Consider the following 21,928-nt stretch of genomic DNA (forward strand, 5'->3'; position numbering starts at 1 on the left):
CATTTTCTGCTTGACTATCTAGAAATTATTAAGAACCTCTCCTTTTTATTTCAAAAGGGAAGAGCTTTTCTTAAGCACAATTGAGTTGCATGTGAAAAACACAATTTCTTCTTTAAAAGCACTCAAAGATGTGCCATAAAAATATGAGGAGAGATTTCTAACTGGAACATCACTCAAAGGACAGTATCAAGATGTACAGTTGCACGGACTCAGCAATACTGTAACTTCTTTGTTCCAAAATGAAAAGGACAAATTGATTCAGTATGGTGCAAAATACCTAGAAGAGCGATTTCTGATTCAAAGGAATATTGAACGCTCCACTGCAGTGTTTGATACCTTTGCCTGGCCATCGAGAAAATCACTACAGGACTATGGTGTTGATGACATCACAACATTGGCTCAGCATTTCCAGAAACAACTTTCAATGCCTGAAATGCATGATAAATGCATGCATGCAATCCACAATGAGTGGTATGAATTTAAAGTTCTTGGAAAAGGAAAGAAACTGTGTGAACTTCTGGATTTGGCACTCTCCAACACAGACAGGTTTCCAGTTTTGGGAAACTTGTTGTCTATAGTGTGTGTTTTGCCTGTCTCAACCGCATGTTGTGAGAGAGGATTCAGCTTGATGAACTTTGTAAAAAATAAGTTCAGATCTTTAATGCAGCAAGAAAGTTTAGGTGATTTGTTGATGACCAACATGAATGGACCATCAGTGAAGGATTTTGATCCTGCAAAGGCTGTTGACCATTGGTACTTTAATTGCAAAAGTACAAGGCATATTCATGGCCACAAAAAGCCAAGTGAAAAAAAATGACATTGCATTAAACACTTGGTGCCACATCAGAACATATTCATTACCTACACAAGTTAAATGCCTATATATGTTTGGTTCTAGTTGTCTTTCTATGTTAAATTAAAGATTGGTTAATTTTTATATTGAAAATAAAGCTGTTGTCCGTTAAAAAAAAAACCTGGCTCCTAACTTTTTTAGCTGGCTCCTAGATTCCAAGCAAATTTGTCAAGCCCTGCCTTAGATTGTAAGCTCCCTCAGTGCAGGGGCTGACGTGATCATACGATATGTGTAAAATGTTGGCACTATATAAATAGAAGTAATAAATAAAAAAATAATAGTCCATGACAACTATCAATGGTCAGATTTTTAAACGTACTTTCAGATTTCCTCTCGACCCAACACAGAAATCAAAAACCTAAGACGTCCCAATGTCGTCTCACTCTATATTAAACTAAAAAGAAAAAAAAAGGTTTTGGCTGAGGATACGCAATAACTCGCAATGCTTACCTGTGACACAGATCCAAACATGTTCTTTGCTGTAACTGTCATGGACTTCAGAGGACGCTGTTTCTCTTTGATGCCCACTCTGTCCCAATCAGGCACAGCATTTATGTTCATTTCCACAGGCTTAAGAGGCATCCTCTTCCTCAAGGACATTCGCAGGGAGTTAAGGGAGCTCGATGACGGCATCTTTCTGAATTTATCAGGCCGAGGACTGTCTTGCTCGTCAATATTTTCCAGAACATTGTGACTCCTCCAGCCAACATTTTGCAAGATTGAGGACATTTTTCTATGATTATTTGCAAGCCCTGTGACAAACAAAAACGAAAAGTAGATACAAAGACGCCAACATACAAAGATACAATAGATATAGAGACATAGATACAAAGACCACAACATGGTATGCAGAATAAAATGTCTTGTCTTTAAGATATGTTAAGGGAAGCCATCTACAAGAACATGTTCCAGTGGTATTCAGATAAATATTATGGGGGTTATTTACTAAAGCAAAATCCACTTTGCACTGAACATAAACTTGGAAGTAAAGTCGCTGTAGATCCGAGGGGGACATGCAAGGAAAATAAAAACCAGCATTTTAGCTTCCACATGATTGGATGATAAAATCAGCAGAGCTTCCACACATTTCAGATATACTCCTTAGATTTAGAGCGACTGCACTTCCAAGTGCACTTGCAGTGCAAAGTGGATTTGCCTTTCGTAAATAACCCCCAATGTGTCAGTTTTTTTTACAGAATACTCTAGAGCAGGGGGTCTGTCCTTAAGACTTTAGGGGGGCCGGACTGTGGCCAGCGGGAGTAGAAATTTTGCAGGCATTAGTAGGAGTAAACATTGTCCTATTTGGTGGTAGAGGAGAGGGAAGAATAATGCCCCATCGCTGATATTATTAAGAGGAATCGTACCCCATTGTTGGTGTCAGTGGGAGAAATGGTGCCCCATTGAAGGTAGAATAGTGTCTCATATCAGAATATTGCCTTAAGGGCAGGATAAAGGCAAGCAAAGGGCCACACCCGGCCCTCAGGCCACAGTTTAGAGACCACTGCTCTAGATGAAAATGCCGGCCCCTCCACCCGGAACCAAGGGACGGGTCGGCCTCGGGTGAGGACATCACAGGTGCCTTGAACAGATACGTACCCTTATTTTAACCACTTGCTTACTGGGTACCTAAACCCCCCTCCTGCCCAGACCAAATTTTCAGCTTTCAGTGCTGTCACATTTTGAATGACAATTGCATGATCATGCTACATTGTACCCAAATTACATTTTTATAATTTTTTCCCCACGAATAGGAGCTCTCTTTTGGTGGCATCTGATCACCGCTGGGATTTTTATTTTTTGTTAAAAAAAGACTGAATATTTTGAAATAAAATATAAAACAGTTTTATATTTTGTTATAAAATTTAGCAAACCGGTAATTTTTCTCCTTCATTGATGTATGCTGATGAGGGTGCACTGATGGCTGGCACCGATAGGTGACACTGATCGGCAGCACTGCTAGGTGGTACTGATGAAGCATTGATTGGCACCACTAATATACACTTGTGAGCACTGATATGCACTGTGGGGGCACTGGCAGGCGATACTGCAGGCAATACTGGTTGGCACAGATGAGGCGGCTATGCCTCTTACTCTTCAGGACTGATGCCCCTTACACAGAAGCCGAGGATCAGCTTTTTTTTTTCTATTCACGTTGTGAGCGTGAGGAGGAAAACAAAGAACGATTACCAATATTCTGTTTACATCACGTGATCATCTGTCATTGGCTGACAGCTGACCACGTGGTAAGGGGCCGGGATCGGCGGAACTCCGCTTTAAAGTGACACCTAACAATATCCTTCAAATATAATCCATTACACATCCACTACTTACTGACCCCATTATCTATTTTTTACAAAACTATTTATTACTGTGTTTGTGTACCTCCTTGAGCTCCTGAACCCTCTCCCTTCCCCCCTCTGGCTCTTCAGTTTGTTTGAAATGAGCCGTGTACATTTGTTGCAGTCATGTGCACTGCTCTGTGTACACTGCACATCCCATAGTCCCTAGTCCATCTTGGGAGCAAGCAGGAGATGGTGGCTTTGTTCTTATATACAGTGGGACCATGTAGACCGAACATTGCCACACTGTAGCAGATCAAAGCAGAACAAAAGTTAGGAATATATACTTGAATAGAAAGAGCGTTCGGTGGAGACACTGGGGAATGCATGTGGCCATGGATATTTCAACTAATTCCAATCACATTTCTATTGGATGGCTAAAGAGACCAACAACAGTTTCGAGAACAGTTAGAATTGTTGGTTGCCTCTACAGTTATGTGCCCAGAGCGTCAGTTGTGGACAGTTTGGGGTTGATTTAGTAAAACCGGAGTGTGCAAAATCTGGTGCAGCTGTGCATAGAAACCAAATCGGCTTCAGTTTTGTTTTTTGGTCAAAGCTTACAAAAGGAACTGCAGTCTGCTCGCATAATTTGTAATAAAAACATCTTTGCCATTCTGGAGCTTCCCTCCAATCACTTTGCATATTATTTTATATATATACTGTGATTCTGTACTTGACAAATATGCTGCAGAAATCTCCCTCCACTGAGTCTGGCAGCAGCCATTTTAACTGTGGGCAGCTGGAGCTGCTGCCTGTTCACTTCCTGGATTTACACAGAGGCACACCTCCAGCTCTGCACATTTCATTGGCCCCCTCATCCCCCTCCCTTCCTGGCAAACTCTCACAGAGTGAGAGAGAGTGCTGTGTATGATGTCATAAGCCTAGGCTTTTTACCAGACAAGAAAGAGGAAGTGGGCTGTATAAGTTATTTACTGGAAGAAAAAAAAATGTTTTACTATCCAAAGTAAAAACAACAAGGGCAGAAGATTTAATAGATAAAAAAATGACTGAAGGACCACTTTAATAAGCTTAGAAAGAGCCCAAGGATTGCACTCGCTCTACCGATCGCAGCGATACCTCACGTGTGGTTTGAACACCGCTTTCCTATGCGTTCGCTTCTGCACGCAAGCTTGGCGGGACAGGGTGCATTTAAAACATTTTTTTTTTCATATTTTAACTTTTTATTTTTTCACTGTTTTAAAAAATTTGATGTTGGGCAGATTTAAAAACTCAAATCGCAGCAAACTCGCAGTTAAAATCGCATTACATGCTTTTCTGCAGCTTTTCCATTAATAAAATGTTATATACTGTATTTGCTGGCGTATAAGACTACCTTTTACACTTAAAAAAAATGCCCAAAAATCGGGGGTCATCTTATACGCCGGGTATACAGGTATACAATGCTGCCCGATAGATGTCAGCCCCCAAATGTCTGCTAATACTGTATGTGGCTTCAGCTACAAACAGTATACGCCGTTGAGCCAATCCCGGAGAGCGATGTATTCTATTAATGAATACAGAGCCTGCTTGGATTGGAGTAACAACCTCTGCCAATCCGAGCAGGCTACATAGAGTAGCCTGCTCGGATTGGCTTTGAGAGAGAGAGGCAAGGGCTGATGATGCTACAGCCTCTGCCAATCCAAGCAGGCGTTGTATTCATTAAAATAATACACTGCTCACCATACTTCCCTGGGTAAATCCATTCACTGATCTCCTACTACTATACATCCTGCTGTTTGCCTTTGAGGTCCCAGGCACCCAAGAGGGACAGGTAAATCTGGGACATATGACAGGGGGGTTATTAAATGCATTTTGGTGGACAATTCCCATAGAATGTAACCCAAAAGTGGTATAGGTTTGGTTAGTGAAAAATTCTACTTTCCAGAGTTGTGGCATTCAATAGATCTCTGTTTGTGTTATTATTGTTTGATTTACTTTATGACATAACACAACATGGCGGATGAGTAGTTGGCATTCTTGCTTTGTATTTTTTAATCGTTCTAATGTTTTTTTTAAATGGTGTTGCCTCAGAAGGGGGGTACTCTTATACCGCGAGTATTGCCCAAAACCTATGTTTTCACTTGAAAAATAGGGGGTCGTCTTATACGATATATATATATATACGGTTTTACATTTAAAAAAAGTCCCTGGCCCTTTCTAAAGAAGCAGAGGCACAAAAATACATTGCTGTGAACACGTTCTATAGAAACCCTATGTCCTGCGTATCTGCAAAAAGCATGACAAAAAAATGCATTGGTGTGAATGGAGCCTTAGAAACGGATTGGCTACCATGCAGAGCTGCGCCAGATTTTGCACATCAACCACAGAGTCCAGTCAAAGCTCAAATTCATGGCTCGGAGACAGGTCCTCCACTCCTTGCTCCTGTTCAACAGGAAGTAGTGGTGCACCGAAATTTCGGCCGCCGAAAGAAAAATAAATGCAGAGAATGAAGCACTGAAAAAGGGGTGGGGTCCACTCCAGGTGCCGCCCATTGCAGGAGGTGTCATCCTGGCACGCCCCAGTCGTCCTCCTTTCGCAGAGCTGCGATCTCCCCCTGTGTCACAGAGCTGAATTGTCCAGGCAGTAGGGGTGCAATGGATCAAAAAACTCACAGATTGGATCGTTCCTCGGATCAGAGTCACGGATCGGATCATTTTTCGGATCAGCAAATAATTGAATTTGCAAAAACCTATGAAAACTCCACCATATAGTCCCCACTGTAATATACATCTCCCCCACTGCAATATCCACGTCATCTCCCCCACTGTAATATTGGCTGAGCATGATGGCTGGGTATCGCCAAGTATGGCTGGGTATTACCGAGTATTATAGGGTATGGCTGGGTATAGCAGGGTATTGCATTGCAGAGTATTGAGGGATGGCTGTGACTGCACTTGTCACAGAGCAGCTCTCTGGGCACTACAGATACAGCCCCCACAGCGCTGCTTCCATCCGATCTCTCCCCTCCACTGTTCAGATCTGTACACAGAGGGGTGAGAGGGACCGGTGTCATCATGACGCCGGTTTGTTTACAAGTGATCGCTCCATCATTTGACGGAGCGATCACATTGTAAGCGCCGACGGGTGCACCAAGATGGCTGCCGCTTCGGTACTAGGCGGAAGCCGCGGCCTTTCCCAAGGCCGAGGCCATGGAATGCTCCGCGGATCGTGGTTTGTGTCGATCCAAACGGGGTGACCCGTTTGGATCATGGATCGGTGATGATCCGTTGCACCCCTACAGCAGCAGTAACAATGCCCCGTCTCCTGTGATAGATGGCACACTGATCCAATGGCGGGACATTGAATCAGTGTGACGTAATAACAGGAGGTGGGACATTGTTATTGCGGCCGGGAAATTCAAATCCAGCTCTGTGACACACAGAGATCGCCGCCCTAATCCAGGCACCTGCCAGGCCACATCTGACAGGCACCCGGACAGGCCGCACCCGGCCAGGCCGCATTGATCTCTTGTATCATGTCTGCTGTCTCTGACCATCTTTTGTATCATGTCTGCTAGAGGTGCACCGAATGGAAATTTTGCTAATACCATTAGCAGTGTGTTTAAGAGATTAGACATGATACACAAGATGGTTAGAGACTGCATTTTTCTTGATCTTTCTTGCACTAAAAGGTACCATTAATGGCCAATAATAAAATTCATATTAACTTAAAATGATGATATTAATTAAAAAGTTGAATACAATTATATATAAAAATATAAATGTTTTTTTAAAAACTAATTTCTGATTTTAGGCATTTTAGGCACCAAAATTTCCATTAGGTGCACCCCTAACAGGAAGTATCAGATGCTACAGGGGCCACAAATGATTTTGAAATACCAGATTTTACCTTGTAAAAATGATATTGATATCACTGTTAATCACTGTTGATATCACAGGAGGGACCCAAAAGGCCTACTTACTGCAGACTGCCTGCAGAAAACAGGAAGGTACAAGACCAATCGCCCCACACCAGCAGAGAGCAACAGTGACCGGTCTTTATTACAGGAAGACAAGACCTGCAAATAGGCAGCTGTTCCCTGCTGAACTACTCACAGATTAGGAAGAAACACAAATGACAGAATTTCATGTAGAAATACACATAGCTTTGTATTTGGACAATATTTGTTTAACCCGGAGTTTAATTTTAAGGCTAGGTTCAGATCTATGCAGGTTGCAGTTGTTGCGTTTTTCCAGCATGTTTTGCTTTTCTGGCTAATAGGAAAGAATGCGACTTTACACAATCTGGCGCAAGTAGCATCAAAGTAGTGCAGGAACCTTTGTCCAACGCATGGTAGGGTTAGGGTTAAGGGCTAAGGTTAGGGTTAGCATTCTAACCCTCTCTCTAAACCTAACCTTTATCCCTAGCCCTTAGTGTTACAAAACCCAGGAACCTGCATTCACTATATCTGGTCTGCCACGGTACTTGGAAATGCAATTGTTTTAGTAAATATAAACTGATAAATAAATACATTTTCTCATCAGCAGTATATAGCAGTGATGTGCTTGTAGGAGGAGTTTTCATTCTACTCTGACTGTCCTATCAGGATGCAGGACCCCTGACCCTCTACCTGGACAGTGCTGATTGGCCCTGTGCTGATTACATGCACTCTCCCAAGAAAAAAAAAAAAAAAAAAACTCTCTAGCAATAAACATCAAACTGAGCATGTGAAGTGTGTCCCCTAGCCTTTGTTCTATCAGGACATGGTTTGGGGACAGCGGAAGGGGAGGATCAGAGAAGACAGGATCAAACAGCCTTTTTACATAATGCAGAGGGTTAACTGCTTGGGTTCCACAATGAGTATAACAAGCATGCTTTACTGCATATACACACTCATTTTACTGCTGTGGGTTTAGGAACACTAACATTTAACTTGGACACTTACCCCTAACATTTAACTACAACCCTAGCCCTTAACATGCGACTTTGGACAAGGTTCCTGCACTACATTGATGTGACTGATGCTACTTGAGTGCCAAAGAATGTAAAGTAGCATTAAAGTTGCACTACATGAACAGAAGTGTCAAATGTTGCCATTTGCCTAAAAAAAAAAAAAAAAAAAAAAAAAATCCATTAAAGACCCAACACTTGCTTTTTCGGTGCAGGTCGGTTGAGGTCTATTACATGCAAATTGCAATCTGCTGTGGGGAAAAAAATAAATAAAGGCCATGCCCCTTTCCAAAATACACACTGGATTAAAGAGGTTGTAAACCTCTGGGAAAAAAAAACCCTGAAAGACAAAGGCATAATGAGCTAGTATGTATCGCATACTAGCTCATTATGAAATGCTTACCTTAGAATGATGCCCTGAATCGATGTCAGCACACTAAGTATACAGCCAACATTTTTCACAGGAGTTACTCCGGGTTTGGTTCAGATGATTGTATGTGCGCAGGAGCCGCCGGCCACGGCACGGGCCCTGAAAAAAAATGGCACCAGGGAGCCGTTTCTTCAGTACACATGCGCCAGGTGACGTCGGCAGCAGCGTATATAGTGAATATTTCCTAAACTGCACGTTTAGGAGAGATATACAATACCTACAGGTAAGCCTTATTACAGGCTTAAAGAGGAGCTGCACAAAAAAAAAAAAATATTAAAAGCCAGCAGCTACTAATATTGCAGCTGCTGACTTTTAATAATATCACACTTACCTGTCCCAGGTTCCAGCGATGTCGGCGGCAGATGACGAGCGATCGCTCGTCTCGCTGCAGCCACCGCCGCCATCCTCTGTCAGGGAATCGGGAAGTGAAGCAAGAGGGCTTCACTGCCCGGTTCCCTACTGCGCATGCGCGAGTCGCGCTGCGCTGGTTCCCCGCTGTGTCTCTGGGAACTGTGTGTTTCCCAGAACACAACGGGGGGGCGGAGCCATGCGGCGGTGGGCGGAGCCATGCGGCGGTCTGGCCGGAAGTGGGTGCAGTTACCTGGATTATCCAGGTAACTGCACCCCCCCTCCCCCCCGAAAGGTGCCGATTGTGGCACCGGAGGGCGGGAGGGATAATACTAGCGGAACTTCCCCTTTAGGGTGAAGAACCGCTTTAACTGTAGGTACAAGTGGTATAACAGTTTACAACCACTTTAAAGCACACAGCTGTGAACTAGATTCATAGCAAACCATGTTAAATGAAATGAAATACAATTCTGCAAAAAAATAAAAAAACGCAAAGCCTTTTGCTTTGCCCTCATCATAAATGCATATTCCTATGGTCACTGAGCAAATTTTGTTTTGGCCAGATGTTATATTCATCTTTTGCAGGTACAAAGCTAATAAGATATAACCTGATTTACACAATATTACCCCGTTGGCTGTACCAAATGTTGAAATATTCAAAGAAAACAAGAAACGACATCTGTGTCTGGAAAGCGTGTGATCACAGGAAACCCCCGTCTACGCACGGTTCTTGAATATTGTCTGAACCAAAATAAAATAAAAAAAATATCTGCTTATGTGACCAAACTAAGGCTTATTTGTTAATGTTTACGTCATCGCGCATCTTCAAAAAAAAAAAAAAAAAAAAGTGACTAAATAGCTTTTCTCTGGCTTTACAAGGAACATTAACTGCTTGCAGACCAGCCGCCGCAGTTTTACTGCAGCAGGTTGGCTCCACTGCACGAAATCACGTAATTGTGTCACGTAAAAGGCTTGCATAGCAGGCGTGCGCGCCCACCCACCGCAAGCTCTGCGAGTCCGAATAGCACCAAAACTGTCCGATGTGACTGCGACATTTATGGCAGACATGATAAAAATCGCTGATCACTGCCATTACTTGTAAAAGAAAATTATTAATAAAAATGCCATAAAACGATCCACTATTTTTATATATTTTTGGGGATATTATAACAAAAAATAATGCACTTTTTTCAAAATTGTCGCTCTTTTGTTTATAGCACAAAAAATAAAAACCGCAGGGGTGATCATATACCACCAAAAGAAAGCTCTATTTGTGGGGGGGGGGGGGGGGGGGGGGGGGGAAGGACATCAATTTTGTTTGGGAGCCACGTCACATGACCGCGCAAAGCGACTCAGTACCGAATCTCAAAAAGTGCTCTGGTCTTTGGCCAGCCAAATGCTGAAGTGGTTAATTATTATGGTTTATTTTCAATTTGAATTCTGTAAGGCCACAACCCTCATCCACTGCCAAGTTCACAATGGGTGGAATAGATTCCACCACTGGAATGTGCATTCTACAAGGAGGAGGATAGGAAATGATAGCGAAGATATGCAGTACACTTTCTGCAGCTTGCGGATTTCACAGGAAATGTCAAAGAGGAAGAAACTTATGTTACCGAGCCAAAAGTCAGAGCTAAGCAGAACGGCTGACATTAGGAATATGGAGTATTCCATTAGAGAATGTCACCAAAGCATACTAAGAGGAGGCTTCAAGCATTGATGGTGTGATCATAAGCAGTTTCTGCTCTTTTCTATCAGTATACATTGACATAAGCCATGCCAGAGCCGGACTAATCACAGCAGCCAAGTGCCCAGTGACCTGAACAACTACAGCTTGTGGCTTCAGCTATACAGATTTTCATTTTTAGCCATAGTTAAAATGAGATAAAATCATATTTAGAGTAAATATAACTAACTTTTTATTGTTCTAGATAGAATAATGGGAGGGTTATAACCTTTTTTGTCATCTGTGCCCCTGTAGTGTCATATTTTGCTCCCCATCATAGAATGCTCCGGAAGTGACGTTGCGGCCAGAAATTTAGCACTGCGCATGCGCTATGCGTTCCAAACACTTGCGCCATGCATTCCAAATGATTTGCGACAATGCAGACCAGTGAAACAGTCAGATAATGTCAGAGAAGTGAGGGGAGGTAATCCCCTCCCTGAGCCACAGTTACCTGCTCTCTCTCCGACGCTCTCTGCTCTGTCTAAAGTTAATGTCACGATTACCTCCCCTCACTCCCGTGACATTATCTGACGGTTTCACTGAACTACATTGTCGGAAATCCTCTGGAACGCATGGTGCAAGAATTTGGAACGCATCGCGCATGCGCAGTGCAACATTTCTGGCCGCAACGTCACTTCCGGAGCATTCTATGATGGGGAGCAAAATATGACACTACACCCCCATCAGGGAGTATTCCCTTCACTTCCTGTCCCATAGCCAAAACAGGAAGCGAGAAGAAATCCCTCCAAAGTGAGGGAATCCTTGGTTGTCACCAGAACTAGTGTCCTGATTGGAAGATTTCCCCTTTAATTTATATTCTTCTGACGGCCCGAAATGTGAGATTTTCTTTCACAAACACGTTTGCCGATAAGGTTAACAGGACAAATAGGACGACTCTCCCCAGGGCTAGGTTCACATTTGTGCATTTTGGGAACGCGTGCAAAATGGCATGCATTCCCACAATGAACAAAAAATGAGCAGCCCTTTTGCAGGCACCTGTATGGCACCCCCCCACACAAAGCTACCGCACAGCGAAACATGGCAACACTTTTTTGTGTGTAGGGCAGCCCATTGAAATTAATGGTTTGCCCCAAAAATTATACGCTTTAAACCCTCACTCCAAAAAATAAAAAATTCCCCTATAGTTATACTGTAACTATTTTAAACATCCTTTGTGCGAACAAAAAGATATTGCCAGGCTAGGACTGCCATAGACAAACACAAAGATCATCATGTGCTTAGATTTACACAGGATGGCTGAAATATAAAATGTTACAGATTGAAATCTGAAATTACAATGTATCTAAAGCCTACATTGTGTAACTTCAGTTTGGGAGGGAGACAGGAAAGTTAGAATTTCAGGCAGTTCTTAAAGCGGGAGTCCGCCGTTTTTTTTTTTTTTTTTAAAGCCAGCAGCTACAAATACTGCAGCTGCTGACTTTTAAAATAATGACACTTACCCGCCCAGCGCGCCCGCGATGTCGGCACCCGAAGCCGATCTCTCGATCGTCTCTCGGGTGCTGCCGCCGCCATCTTGGGTATGGGAATCAGAAAGTGGAGCCTTTCGGCTTCATTTCCCGGTTCCCTACTGCGCATGCGCGAGTCGCGCTGCGCAATAAGGATGGTCCCCGCTGTCTCTGGGATCCGTGTGTTTCCCAGCAGGCAGCGGGGGACCTTCGGAAAGGGGCGTAGATTCTGCGGAAAGGGAAGCCTTTCAGCTTCACAGCTGGTTCCCGACGGCGCATGCACGAAGCACATTGCACTTTCTAATTGGTCCAGCAGCGGAGGGGGCCGAACTTCTGAGAGACCGGGCCGCGGCCACGCCTCCCAGAAGTGGAGACAGGTACCTGTCCCCCCCCTCCCCCCCGAAAGGTGCCAAATGTGGCACAAATGAACACCCATTAAAAGCAGTAGTGACTTGCCTTAAGGTAAAAATAACTTCCACGATTTATCCCCCCCCCCCCCCCCCCCACAAATATTTTCCTGTATTGATGCAGCTCTGCTTCTCCATCACAGGCTCAGAGACAGCAGTGGGAGCCAATTGCTATCAAATGTTGTGGGGCGGGGACTGGCCCTGAAGTGAGTCTATAGACACACACTGCCAGCCTCCAGATCGAGCCCACAGGTGTGCCACCATAGGAAGAGGCTCTTATACTTACCTGAGCCCCATTCATTGCTTCTCTCCCTCCTCACTGGCTCAAGAGGCAGCAGCAGGAGCCAATCACAGCACATCAATAGACACACAGAACATAGCTCGGGAACAAGCCTGCACGAGTGCCCCCATAGCACATTGTCAGTCTGGGGGAAGGGAGTGTCAGATGTACTAGCAGATTTAGGTACACTAACAAATTGAAGCCAAATTGCATCTATTGCTTTTTAAAGCAAACCGTTTTGTTCCTTTTGGGATAAAGGTTTTACATGAATAAAATATGATCATTGGAAGCACCCGTCAGTGGTAAATTGTTTGTTTCATTACTTTAACTGCTACATATGCAGGGGAACTTGTTGTTACTGGCTGGATCATCTGATGATCATAGAAGAAAGCAAGCATAATAAAAAACACTGCAGCTAAGAATTTGTAAGGGACAATGTCATAAAATGTTTGCTTTGGGATTTATCCGATCAACCCAGTCCTGCCGTTCACCCGGGCTCTCACGTCCCATCAGGTAACCCAAGTGACCATCCCCCACGTCTGCTGGCTAGCCGAAGACCTAAAGAGAGCTGGGATCTACTTTGATCGGGTCTCAGAGGTAGTAGGCTGGAAGCAAGTCATGACATCATTTCTGGTTTACCAGAATCTTAAAAAGGTGCCAGTTTTAAAAAATCTTGGCATACTGAGGAGGAATTTGGGGTCTTATACGTCCCAGATCTCTCCATAAAGAGTGCCTGTCACAAGGATGTTTACATTCCTTCTGACAGCAATAAAACGGATTACATTTTTTTTTTTTTTTTTTAAAGCAACAGCATAAAAAATAAAGTGCCCCCACCCTAGCACGCAAAGGCAAATGTGTGTATTGGCACTGAATGCACGCAAACCACGATCGTCCCACATGTGAGGCATCTAGCACTAGACCTCTGTACATCTAAAGCGATAATCTATAAAAGGCTTTTAAAGCGTCACCTATGGATAGTAAAATGTACACCCTTTGTTGCTGTTGTGCGGACATGCCCAATTTTAAAACATAACATGCTTGGTATTTATTTACTGGCTGTGATGTGGTGCAGCTCTCGTTCGGGGAGGACATCGCCCTAGAACGGCTGTGCCGTGTTCCTAGGACACTGTGACCCTGATCTCCGTAAAGAGCCGATGATGCGGCTCTTTAAACATGCGATAAGCGGTGTCCGATCACAGCCGGTCACATGTAAATGCAGAAGTGCCAGTGATCGGCTCCATCTCAAACTCACAGTGTGTGTGGCGAGGAGAGCCAATCAACAGCATCTCCTCGCAGGGGACACCTGGACAGGTAATCAGGACACTGATCCGATTACACTAAGGCTGCTTTCACACTGGGGCGGTATTCAGGCGTTACAGCACTAAAAATAGCGCCTGTGTAACGCCTGAAAAAAACCGGCCCCTTTAACTCCAGTGTGAAAGCCGGAGGGCTTTCACACTGGAGCGATGCGCTGGCAGGACGGTGAAAAAAGTCCTGCCAGCCGCATCTTTGCAGCGGTGAAGGAGCGGTGTATTCACCGCTCCTACCCATTGAAATCAATGGGACACCGCGGCAGCGGCGCTTTGCGGGCGGGTTTAACCCCTTTTCAGCCGCTAGCAGGGGTTAAATCCACCCCGCTAGCGCCCGCACACCACCGCTAAAACGACGGTAAAGCGCCGCTTTACCGCCGACACTGCTCCCGCCCCAGTGTGAAAGCAGCCTAAAGCCCCCCCTGTGCCCATCAGTAATGCCAGTCAGCGCTTGCTCATCAGTGCCCCAATTACAGTAAAGCCCCCAGTGCCCATTAGTAATGCCAGTCAGCGCCTCCTCATCAGTTCCCATCAGTGCCACCTATCTGTGCCCATCAGCAAAGGAGAAAATTTGGTTATTTACAAAGTTTTGTAACAGAAACAAAGAAAAACTTATTACATTTTTTTTCAAAGTTTTCAGATTTTTTTGTTTTGTTTAGCAAAAAATGAAAAACCCAGGTGGTGATCAAATACCACCAAAGCTCTATTCATGGGGGGAAAAAAGATAAAAATAAATTAATAAAAAAAGTCATATGGGTACAGTGTTGGATGAGCCATAATCGTCATTCAAATGGTGACAGCGCTGAACATGGGTGTGGGCAGCAAGGAGGCTCAGTATATGTAACTCCATAGACAGAAATAGAATACACAGCAGACTATCGGTCCTGGGTGTATGGATCGATCGATGTGATCGGGATATATACAGACAGATGGGGAGATCTGTTCTCCTTTCCCACCACTCTCTGGGGGAAGAATTGACCAATAGGGATTTCCCACCCAATTGTGACTCCTCCCCTTTACCTGAACCCCCATCCCCCACTTCCCAGGCTCCAGCATCCCTCCGGTGCTCCCGCCGTGTATGTAGAGCGCTCAGAGGACGTGCACGGTCACCGGGCTTTGTATGGAAGCCCATAGAGAGGAACGCACCGTGCTGGCGGAGGAAAGCCCCGTCCTCTATACACACAGAGCACACAATCAGGAATCAGCGCCGAGCTCACTCACCCGCCTCTCGCTCCCACACTCTCTCTCACTCCTTCTGTTCGAATCCGGCGCCAGCTCCCTCCGCACAGCGCAGGCTCGCCTCCCATTGGCTGCCCCGGCTTCCATTGTAATGTAACTCTCTCGGTGCTGGAGGGATAGAGGGCGGGGCGCACAGAGATGAGGAACAGCACATAGCCTGGGAGCTGGAGGGTTACAGGACGGCGGGACGGGATACACAGGGAGGTGTGAGGATGGCAGATCCCAGTCCTGGGCACAGGAAGGTTTGGTAATGGCAGATCCCAGTCCTGAGCACAGGGAGGTTTGAGGATGGCAGATCCCAGTCCTGGGCACAGGGGGGTGTAAGGATGGCAGATCCCAGTCCTGGGCACAGGAAGGTTTGGTAATGGCAGATCCCAGTCCTGAGCACAGGGAGGTTTGAGGATGGCAGATCCCAGTCCTGGGCACAGGGGGGTGTAAGGATGGCAGATCCCAGTCCTGGGCACAGAGGGGTGTAAGGATGGCAGATCCCAGTCCTGGGCACAGGGGGGTGTAAGGATGGCAGATCCCAGTCCTGGGCACAGAGGGATGTAAGGATGGCAGATCCTAGTCCTGGGCACAGAGGGATGTAAGGATGGCAGATCCCAGTCCTGGGCACAGGGGGGTGTAAGGATGACAGATCCCAGTCCTGGGCACAGGGAGGTTTGAGGATGGCAGATCCCAGTCCTGGGCACAGGGGGGTGTAAGGATGGCAGATCCCAGTCCTGGGCACAGAGGGGTGTAAGGATGGCAGATCCCAGTCCTGGGCACAGGGGGGTGTAAGGATGGCAGATCCCAGTCCTGGGCACAGAGGGGTGTAAGGATGGCAGATCCCAGTCCTGGGCACAGGGGGTTGTAAGGATGGCAGATCCCAGTCCTGGGCACAGGGGGTTGTAAGGATGACAGATCCCAGTCCTGGGCACAGAGGGGTGTAAGGATGGCAGATCCCAGTCCTGGGCACAGGGGGGTGTAAGGATGGCAGATCCCAGTCCTGGGCACAGGGGGGTGTAAGGATGGCAGATCCCAGTCCTGGGCACAGAGGGGTGTAAGGATGGCAGATCCCAGTCCTGGGCACAGGGGGGTGTAAGGATGGCAGATCCCAGTCCTGGGCACAGAGGGGTGTAAGGATAGCAGATCCCAGTCCTGGGCACAGAGGGGTGTAAGGATGGCAGATCCCAGTCCTGGGCACAGGGGGTTGTAAGGATGACAGATCCCAGTCCTGAGTCCTGGGCACAGGGGGATTGTGAGGATGACAGATCCCAGTCCTGGGCACAGAGGGAATGAATGGATGACAGATCCCAGTCCTGGGCACAGAGGGAATGAATGGATGGCAGATCCCAGTTCTTGCCCCTTCACATCTGAATTGTGCAATTCTTCCTGCTATTCTGAAACGTGCATTTGGGTCCATTCATTGTTAGGATATCAGCAAAAAATGTGTGATATTTTTCAGTATTGTCTAGTTACTTCAAGTTGTATAAAGATAATACAAAAAATAAACAACCACCAGAAGGGGAGGAAAGAAATTAACAGAGGAGGAGGGGGGGAAAAAACACCCGCCAGAGGGGGGAGGGAAAAATAAACACCCAGGGGGAGGGATAAACACCCACCAGAGGGGAATGGGGAAAAAAAAGCTGATGTGAACCACAACTGCACTGATAGCCTAGTCAACAAGAAGAAGCTGTCGGTGTGAATCAATTCTGAAAACTAGAAAGAATAAAAAACCCGACTAAGACTCAACCCACTTCGTATAAAAATTCTATAACAAGATCAAAGGACGGAGGGACATGAAGGACAACTCGGCACAGTTATACATACATTGATTGATAATTTAATAAAATAATATTAATAAATTATCAATGTATGTACAGTATATTGTGCCAAGTTGTTCTACAAGTCCCTCCATCCTTGGATCTTGTTTTAGAATTTTTATACGAAGTGGTTGAGCTTTAGTCAGGTTTTAATTCTTTCTAGTGTTCATTAATTGTTAATAACACAACAAAAGGCCCCCCCTGCGAAAAACACGCTATTCAAAAATGTGCCAAGGGTGGCCCAAGAAAGGCTGTGATTTCAAATTCCGTGTTAATTGCTACACAAGATGAGACATGCATTTGGGTGGCATTATCCTTTAACAGCGCCCCCAAATGCGCTGCGATTCTCTCACGGCAGGGTTGTACAGAAATCTCTACAAACTTAAAAATTGCATGAATCTTTTTGCCTGAAAAGGAACGGGAACGTTTTTTCCGACAACAATCGTGCATAGGGCAACCCATTCAAGTGATTGAGCTGGTCCTATGCAACACGCAAAATTGGGTGAGAATTGCTCAACCGAAATTGCAAGCACACGTGTGGATGCAGCCTTATGCCAACGTACACACGATCGGACATTCCGACAACAAAAAACATTGGGATTTCTTCCGACAGATGTTGGCTCAAACTTGTATTGCATACACACGGTCACACAATTTTGTCGGAAATTTCCAAAGGTCAAGAACACGGTGACGTACGACGAGCCGAGAAAATTGAAGTTCAATAGCCAGTGCGGCTCTTCTGCTTGATTCTGAGCATGCGTGAAACTTTGTGTGTCGGAATTGTGTACACACGAATGGAATTTTCGACAACGGATTTTGTTGTCGGAAAATTTGAGATCCAGAATTTTGTGTCAGAAATTCTGATGGAAAATGTCCAATGGAGCCTGCACACGGTCAGAATTTCCGACAAAAAGCTACCATCGAACATTTTCCGTTGGAAAATCCGACCATGTGTATGTAAACAAGGCTGCATTCACAGTTGCCATTTCTTGAATGCACAATAAAACACCCAGAAAATGGGCACTTTGCCACAGTCTACAAAAGCGCATTGCAGTGCAAATAATTGTTAATGGCACCCCAAATTTGAACACGCAACACCCCAGAACCCTTTTAGCCATGTTTGTTGCGTGGAGGGCAGCCCATTGCCAAATGCATGACAAGTGAAAATGTGCAAAAAAATACAAGTGGCAATGCAGTCACTTGAATGGGCTGCCTTATGCATGACAAATGTGGCAAAGATGCTCATGTACCAAATATCGTCAGGTGCGCTTGGGGACATATGCTTTGCTGCGACTCTGATGGGTTACGTTGCGCTGCAAAATCTCACTGCATTTGGGATGCCATCAAGAAACAATTGCACCATAAGCACGTTGCACATTTTGCTGTGTTTCTGAAAACGCAGGCAGTATCGCATGATTCCACCTGCATTTTCAGAGTGGCCAAGTGTGAATGCAACCTAAAAAAAATTGCAAAAAAAAATGACGCTCCCACATCGCTCATGTGTACAGGGCCATACTGATGTTCATAAACAGCATTTTTCTGGCAGAAAGATCCAAAGCAAGAGGCGGTTCACACTGGCAATTGAACTGGAACGCGCTGCGCGTTCCAATGCATTTCACATACGGTTCATTGCGGTATGATTTGAGCCCATTCATTTTGAATGGGCTCAAATCACACTGCACCACACCAAAAGTAGTGCATCCACTACTTTTGGAAACACTCTGCTATCAGATTGAATGGTATTTCTGTACAATTCTATCCGGTGCAGGTGAATGCACTGCATTCAGGGGGTCGTTAATTTAAAGTGTTTGTAAAAGTTCAGCTTTTTTTTAAGAAATTACACTTTGCTACAATGTAAAGTATTGAGTGTAGAGCTTGTATAACAGTGTAAATTTGCTGTCCCATCAAAATAGCTCAACACACAGCCATTAATGTGTAAACCGCTGGCAACAAAAGTGAGTACATCCCTAAGTGAAAATGCCCAAATTGGTCCCAATTAGCCATTTTCCCTCCCCGGGGCTCCACATAGATGGCCTAGGGCCTAGGTTATAAGAGGATTGCCAAGACCCTGAAACTGAGCTGCAGTACGGTGGCCAAGACCATACAGTGGTTTAACAGGACAGGTTTTACTCAGAACAGGCCTTGCCATGGTCGACCAAAGAGGTTGAGTGCACGTGATCAGTGTCATATCCAGAGGTTGTCTTTGGGAAATAGGTGTATGAGTGCTGCCAGCATTGCTGCAGAGGTTGAAGGGATGGGAGTCAGCATGTCAGTGCTCAGACCATATGTCACACACTGCATCAAATTGGTCTGCATGACCAAGAACGAGGCCTCTTCTAAAGATGGTGCACAAACAATCCTGCAAAATGTTTGCTGAAGACAAGCAGACTAAGGACATGGATTACTAGAACCATGTCCTGTGGTCTGATGAGACCAAGATAAACGTATTTTGTTCAGATGGTGTCAAGCATGAGTGGTGGCAACCAGGTGAAGCATACAAAGTGTGTCTTGCAAACAGTCAGGCATGGTGGTGGAAGTGTCATGGTCTGGGGCTGCATGAGTGCTGCTGACACTGGGGATCTACAGTTCATTGAGGGTACCATGAATGCCAACATGCACTGTGACATACTGAAGCAGAGCATGATTCCCTCCCTTCGGAGACTGGGCCCCAGGGCAGTATTCCAACATGATCAGGACCCCAAACACACCTCCAAGACAACCACTGCCTTGCTTAAGAAGTTGAGGGTAAAGGTAACGGACTGGCCAAGCATGTCTCCAGACCTAAACTCTATTGAGTATCTGTGGGGCATCTGCATGAAGGCGGAGGAGCGCAAGGTCTCTAACATCCGCCAGCTCCGTGATGTGGTCTTGGAGGAGGACTCCAGTGGCAACCTGTGAAGCTCTGGTGAACTCCATGCCTAAGAGGGTTAAGACAGTGCTGAAAAATAATGATAGCCACACAAAATATTGACACTTTGGGCCCAAATTGGACATTTTCACTTAGGGGTGTACTCACTTTTGTTGCCAGCGGTTTACACATTAATGACTATGTGTTGAGCTATTTTGATGGGACAGCAAATTTACACTGTTATTCAAGCGTTATGCCGCGTACACACGTAGCAGACTATCCGGCGGACTTAGTCTGGTGGACTTTTCGCCGGACTGTCCGCTGGACTTTCCGAACGAGCTACCTGCCCACACACGGCACTTTTGCGGCGGACTAATACGGCGTACTAACTGCCGGACTATCTGCCGTACTTTTGAAATGAACGGACTCGCCCACACACACGGAGGAGTGTCCACTCATTTTGAGCGCGTCTCCAGGTAGCCAGGGCCAGCGAAGGAGGCGTCGCTGGCCCCGTCACCTGGTATGGACTTAAAGGGGAATCCCTACGCCAAAAAATCGCCGTGGGGTCCCCCCCAGGTCCATATCAGACCCTTATCCGAGCACGCAATCCGGCTGGCCTCCTTCGCTGGCCCCCGGCTAAATGGAGACACGCTCAAAATGAGCGGACTTTTCTCCGGGCGGGAAAAGTCTGTTCATTTCAAAAGTACGGTGGACTGGCACACACGGCCGTACTGTCAGCCAAAATGCGAGTCTGGCGGACAGATTGGAGTACAAAAATACTTTCTTAGTCCGCCGGACTTTTGGGTAAAAAAAGCCTGCTGGAGCCCCGCTGGACTTTTCCACCGGATTGTTTGATTGTGTGTATGAGGCATTAGACTCACTACTTTACATTGTAGCAAAGTGTCTTTTCTTCAGTTATGTCACATGAAAAGATATAATAAAATATAATCAATATATTATAATAATATTATAATAAGATAATAAAATATTTACAAAAATGTGAGGGGTGTATTCACTTTTGTGAGATAGTGTACCAGCTCTGTGCAATGGTAACGATCACTCATTGCGTTCATTCACAAAAGGAAGGGGCTAGTAAATTACATATTTACTGGCCCCTTCCCCCATTCTCCATCAGCTGGCAAGAGAGGAGGGGAGGAAAGCCAGGGCTCCCGAGTAGCAGGGGGAATAGAATACAGACAAGAAGAGCGATCGATGAGGTTGGAGGCCAATTACAGGAAGCAATCCCCTGTCTGTCTCTCTCACTGCAGCAGCTGAATGCTGAGGGGAGGGAGAAGAAGTAGGCTTTCAGCTGCTGCAGGGAGAGACACACAGGGAATTGGTTCTTGTAATTGGCCCCCAACCTCAAACCTTCTGCCCACTTTTGATTCTCTTGCTGCGTGGGCTCCCCTGCTGGCCCAGGCCTGGTACAGGAGGACCAGTGCTACTCCCTTATCGGCAATCCTGGTCAGTGGTAGTAATGTTAACCCCTTTCCCTCCTTAACCATGTCAGCTCTGGAAGGTTTTACCCCCTTAATGACCAGGCCATTTTTTGCGATACTGACACTTTTGACACTATTTTTGGGGACCAGTGACATTATTACAGTGATGTGATCAGTGCTAAAAATATGTTATGTATCGAGTACACACGATCAAAATTTTGGTTGGAATAAGAAATAATGGTTTTTCCAAACACGCATACACATGGTCACACCAAATTCTGACCGTTAAGAATGCTGTCACGTACAACACGTACGACGGGACTATAAAACATAAGTTCAATAGCCAGTGCACCACTGTCACATAATTTACAGCAGAGTCTGAAATGCTGAGGGTGGCCTCTTGCATGGTTTCGGTCCCAACACCCCTGGTAGTGAGGACAGGGAGTGCTGGAGCAACGAAAGGGTGCAGGTGCCTGTAGGCTGGAGCTGGGAGATACAGGATCCTCTCAGAGGAAGGGGTGAAGACTGATCACCAGAACTGTTCAGCA

General features: G+C 45.5%; 1 protein-coding gene across 2 annotated transcripts in view; it reads right to left on the reverse strand.

Moving 5' to 3' along the window:
* Window positions 1-15,383, reverse strand: part of PIMREG (PICALM interacting mitotic regulator) — a 65,093-nt gene extending 49,710 nt beyond the window's left edge. For both annotated transcript variants that reach the window (XM_077480458.1, XM_077480459.1), the window contains exons 1-2: window positions 15,271-15,383; window positions 1,304-1,605 (exon numbers count right to left, since the gene is read on the reverse strand). In XM_077480458.1, coding sequence (XP_077336584.1) covers window positions 1,304-1,582 — 279 coding nt within the window. In that variant the 5' untranslated portion in view covers window positions 1,583-1,605; window positions 15,271-15,383. The remainder of the gene's footprint in view (window positions 1-1,303; window positions 1,606-15,270) is intronic.
* Window positions 15,384-21,928: the final 6,545 nt, after the last annotated feature.

This window comes from Lithobates pipiens, unplaced genomic scaffold (assembly GCF_037356315.1).
Source record: "Lithobates pipiens isolate NorthernLeopardFrog02 unplaced genomic scaffold, aLitPip1_a1.2 Scaffold_16, whole genome shotgun sequence".
Taxonomy (NCBI): domain Eukaryota; kingdom Metazoa; phylum Chordata; class Amphibia; order Anura; family Ranidae; genus Lithobates; species Lithobates pipiens.